We start from the raw sequence: 4415 nt of genomic DNA, 5'->3' as shown, positions 1-4415 counted from the left end.
GAGGAAGATATAAAATGGAGGAGACTGGAGAAGATAAAGTCTTCAGCTCATCAAATCTGACACATTGCGATTCTTCAATAGAATAGCAGAGATGTAGATGTTATCCTTCAAATAATTTAAACAAACTAATTTTCAGTAGTGCATCACAATGTAGTCTCCATAATTCTGATGTTGGAAATGGATCAAAATACAAATAAAAACGAATTGAATGACCATATATTTCTCTGATCATATTATCTCCAAATCCTTTTGACATTTTCTCCCATGATTCTCTTGGCTGGTAATAGCCTGGAGGGTCTTCAGAAGTGAGTGCTTTGATGTTGCCCCACTTTGCCCTGAGTGGTGGGCTGCAAGTTCAACTAAAAGGGCAGTGGGGCAGCAGACTGGAAAACTGAGGGCAACTTGCATCACAAGCAAGCCTCTCTGTCCATGGCAGCATTGGCTAAAAGTGACCTAACGCTCGCCTGGATCATCATCATAACCTTTATTTTATTCTCAGAAATACAATTGAGGGGCCCTCATTTTCAATGCAGCCGAGATTACAACGCAAAAAAAATAGAAATAAGACAATTCTGTACAATATATATGACCACAATACCAATATAATTAACCACAATCAACAGTACACCAACACTAATAATAAAAGTAGAAAAATAAGGTTGAACAGAGTCCAGCTCAACTGTCAATCATCGAAAACAGCAACAGACAGAGGCAGGAATGTTCAACACTAGAGCTCTAAACTGCCCATATGAAGGCAGAGAGCTAATTTTTCAGAGATTTCTGGAGCTCATTCCAGGAGTTTGGGGCACTAAAAGAGAAAGATAATTTCCCAAGTTTGTTCTGGACTTGAGGAACTTTAAGAAGAAGCAGGTCACCCAAGCGGGTCATATAGGGACCAGAGTTCCACTCCAACAGAGAAGTAATATAAGAAGGGAGCGTGAATAGTACAGGACAGACTTGGCTAATAGTCATGAATATACAGTACATCTAAAGGGAGGACTCACCTCCACAAAGACTTGCCCACAGGTTACACATGGTTTAATTCACACTGGTCAGTTTAAAACATATCATGTAACACTTCCCTTTGGTTTAGTCTGAGTGGAAGAAGTGCAATAGAATCAGAATCAGAATTTGTCTTATTGCCATTGTAGTTTTCAATATACTGTGCTAGGAATTTGTTTTGGGCGTGATGCATAACATGGAGACAACATTAGACAGGGTGCAGGGACGAGACGGGACAGTGCAAAGACAGGACAGTGCAAAGAGCAGTACAAAATATGAATGCAAAATAAAGTCAGATAAAAAACAATATACAAAATGTACTGTAGTGCATCCAGTTTATATACAGTGAGAGTGTAATGTGTACAGTATGTGAGTATGTGTATATACACTAGTGTGTGGCGTGATATGTGAGTGTGGTGTGCTACAGTAATAAAACAATGTTATTATAAACTACCTCCATTTCCTTAGTTTTTGCTCCCCTACCTGCCACAGATACTGTAGTACAGGTATTCCCAAACTGTGAGGCGGGCCACCCCTGGGGGGCCCCAAGGAAATTCAAGGGAGGTGCGGAGGGATGGTTAGAAAAAAAAAGGAAAACATTTTTTATTTTTGAATTTTGTATGGTTTTTATGAATGATACGTGATTTTAAAGGTCAGAAAATCAAAATAAATAATCGGAGAGATGTATACAAAATTTGTGGATAGTGCAGAGAGAGCCTCCCCCCGCAGGCATGAATGTATTGTGCGAAAACAACATAATTTTAACTAGCAACAGGTGCCCCTGAGGTAACTTAGCTGTGTAACGTTATGGGCTAGCTAACGCTGCCTTGCAAAATGGACAAATTTGGGGGATTGGGGGGAGCGCGGGTGTGTCACTGTTTTCAGAGGGGAGGCCCACATTGATGGAGTTTGGGAACCCATGCTGTAGTATGATGTGTACAACAGATATTTAAACAGTGGACAGAACCCATATGTCCCCCGTTTTGTCCATTGGTGAGTATGATGTACTGCTCTGTAGGTAAATGTTGTGAATAGGCTCCTATGTGAGATGTTTCCAGTAGTTGTGGAGGATCAGCAGCTCAGTCTTGTCCAGGTTGAGTTTGAGGTGGTGTGTCGCCATCCACTCCGAGATGTCAGCCGAACACACAGCTATGCTTGCCTCCACTTGTGTGTCAGAAGGGGGAAACAACAGGACCATTTAGGCGTCATCGGCTTAGCCTTCGTAGGAGAAGCCATGTGAGCGAATGAAAGAACCAAGAGATGTAGTAGTGTAGAGGTATAAAAGGAGCAGACCCAGGACAGACCCTTGTGGAACCCCGATAGTCAGACTGCGTGTTTCCAACATTGACTCTCTCCATGTCACCTGGTAGGAGTGGCCTGTCAGATTGGACGGAAACATAGAGCGTGCAGAGTCAGTGATGCCTTTGTCCTCAAGGGTGGAGAGGAGGATCTGGTGGTCTACTGTGTCAAATGCTGCTGACAGGTCTAGGAGTATCAGGACGGAGTAGGGAAAGGTTTCTCTTGCGGCGTGGAGTGACTCTGTCACTGCAAGGAGGATGGTATCTGTCGAGTGGCCAACCTTGAACCCGGACTGATGGGGGTCCAGGAGATTGTTCTGGTGGAGATACGAAGACAGTTGGTTGGATACAGCCCCTTCTTATTTGTAAAGATGAATCCTATAAAGAAAAGAATGTGTGCGTTTTCTCTCAAATAGCTCTCATCCCCCAATGACATCAGCAGCCTTTGAACATGGTGTCACTGCTCTGTAACAAAAACATTGATTCATTTGCATGGTTCTAAAGGTTCCTCAAGTAGAAAAGCAATCCCCTTTTCATTTTTATTGTCATACTTAAGTGATTATGAAAAAGTACATTCAACAGAGATGGTCAGTAAATATGCTTTGTTTAATTTGTGGTCTCTAAAAGAGAGCTGCAGTCATCATCCAGGCGAGAGTTAGGACACGTTTAGCCAATGCTGCCATGGCCAGATAAGCTTGCTTGTGATGCCAGTTGCCCTCAGTCTTCCAGTCTGCTGCCCCGCTTCCCTTCCAGCTGAGCCTGCAGCCCACCACTCAGGGCACAGCGGGGCTACATCAAAGCAGTCACATCTGAAGACCCTCCAGGCTATTACCAGCCAAGAGAACCATGGGAGAAAATGTGAAAAGGATTGGGAGATAATATGATCCGAAAAATATAGTATCATTCAATTGATTCATTGATGAATGTTTTTATTTGCTTTTCCAAAATCAGAATTACAGAATTTTAATTATTTGAAAAATAACATCTACATCACTGTTATTCTACGGAACAGTACACTGCTGAATGTGTCATATTTGATGAGCTGAAGACTTCATCTTCTCCAGTCTCCTCCATTTTACATCTTCCTCTTAGCATTCATATAGACGGTTGATCCTCAGGATGTCAGTGTCGGACAAACCATGTCTCTGGCCGATCCTCACATTGGCGTTGGGGATAGGGGTGATGGTCTCCTTTCCATACGGGGTGGAGAAGGCTGTTCTCCCATAGTGCATGATAGAGGAATAGTCATAGGGAGTGTCCAGGTTGACGGTGCGCTCTTTGTAAAAGTTGTAGGCCATGCGGGGCTCGATGTACTCCCAGTTGATCTTGACGTACTGGTCACGGTCACTCCTTGTCTGCTCGTGCTGGAAGCCCAGAGCGTGGAGGGCCTCATGTTGAATGATACCGTGGTAAAGACAACCGCGTCGTGCGAGAGAGAGCACCTGTTGACCTCCCACTCTCCCAAGATAGGAATAGCAGCCGGCTCTGTCCTCTATGCTGATGTAATCTTGCTCATTCTGACGAGGCACAAAGCGAATGCAGGTTCTGGACCGGATGGCGTCCAAGGCGTAGTAAATCCTCTTACTCTGATAGTAAGAGAAAGCACTGCTCATTGTGAAGGGCACCGTCACATGGCCTTCAGAGTCTTTCCTCCACCTGCAGTAGTCGTTCCAGCAGGACATGGCGTTTCTGGTTCTTGGTAGGACCATGTCTCCCTCCAGCAGCATCTCACTGGAGCCGTTGTTGGTGTTCAGAATCATGCTGCTGATGTCTACATCTACAGGCTGTATATCATCAACCAGGTTCTCCAGGATAGGGTTGGCCTGGGAGAAGCCCAGCAGCAGTAGCAGGAGGGAGAGAGTGGGGCTGATCTTCATCTTCAGGGTCTGGAGATTCTCTAGATGGCTCCTTGGTCCTGGAGATGCTGTTTTAAAGCTCCTTGGTCCTGAGGCTGGATGTGTGAGCCAGGTATGTCCTGGGGTTTTTATACTCTCCTCTCCAGGTGTGTCTGCAGGGGGATTAAGGGTCTGGGTCTTGGCTAATAATCCTAAATATACACCTAAAGGGGGCACACCACAAAGACTTGCCCACAGGTTACACATGGTTTAATCCACA

General features: G+C 44.6%; 1 protein-coding gene across 1 annotated transcript; it reads right to left on the bottom strand.

Annotated features, from left to right (window-relative positions):
- Positions 1-3388: 3388 nt before the first annotated feature.
- On the bottom strand, positions 3389-4177 carry LOC311307854 (hatching enzyme 1.2-like; the record flags this gene model as incomplete). The annotated part of the gene is made up of 1 exon (XM_084436740.1): positions 3389-4177. One exon carries the CDS (start codon positions 4175-4177, stop codon positions 3389-3391), a length of 789 nt encoding a protein of 262 aa, XP_084292866.1.
- Positions 4178-4415: the final 238 nt, after the last annotated feature.

This window comes from Borostomias antarcticus, assembly GCF_949987555.1.
Source record: "Borostomias antarcticus genome assembly, chromosome: 4".
Lineage (NCBI taxonomy): Eukaryota > Metazoa > Chordata > Actinopteri > Stomiiformes > Stomiidae > Borostomias > Borostomias antarcticus.
This window is presented reverse-complemented; position numbering and strand designations above follow the sequence as displayed.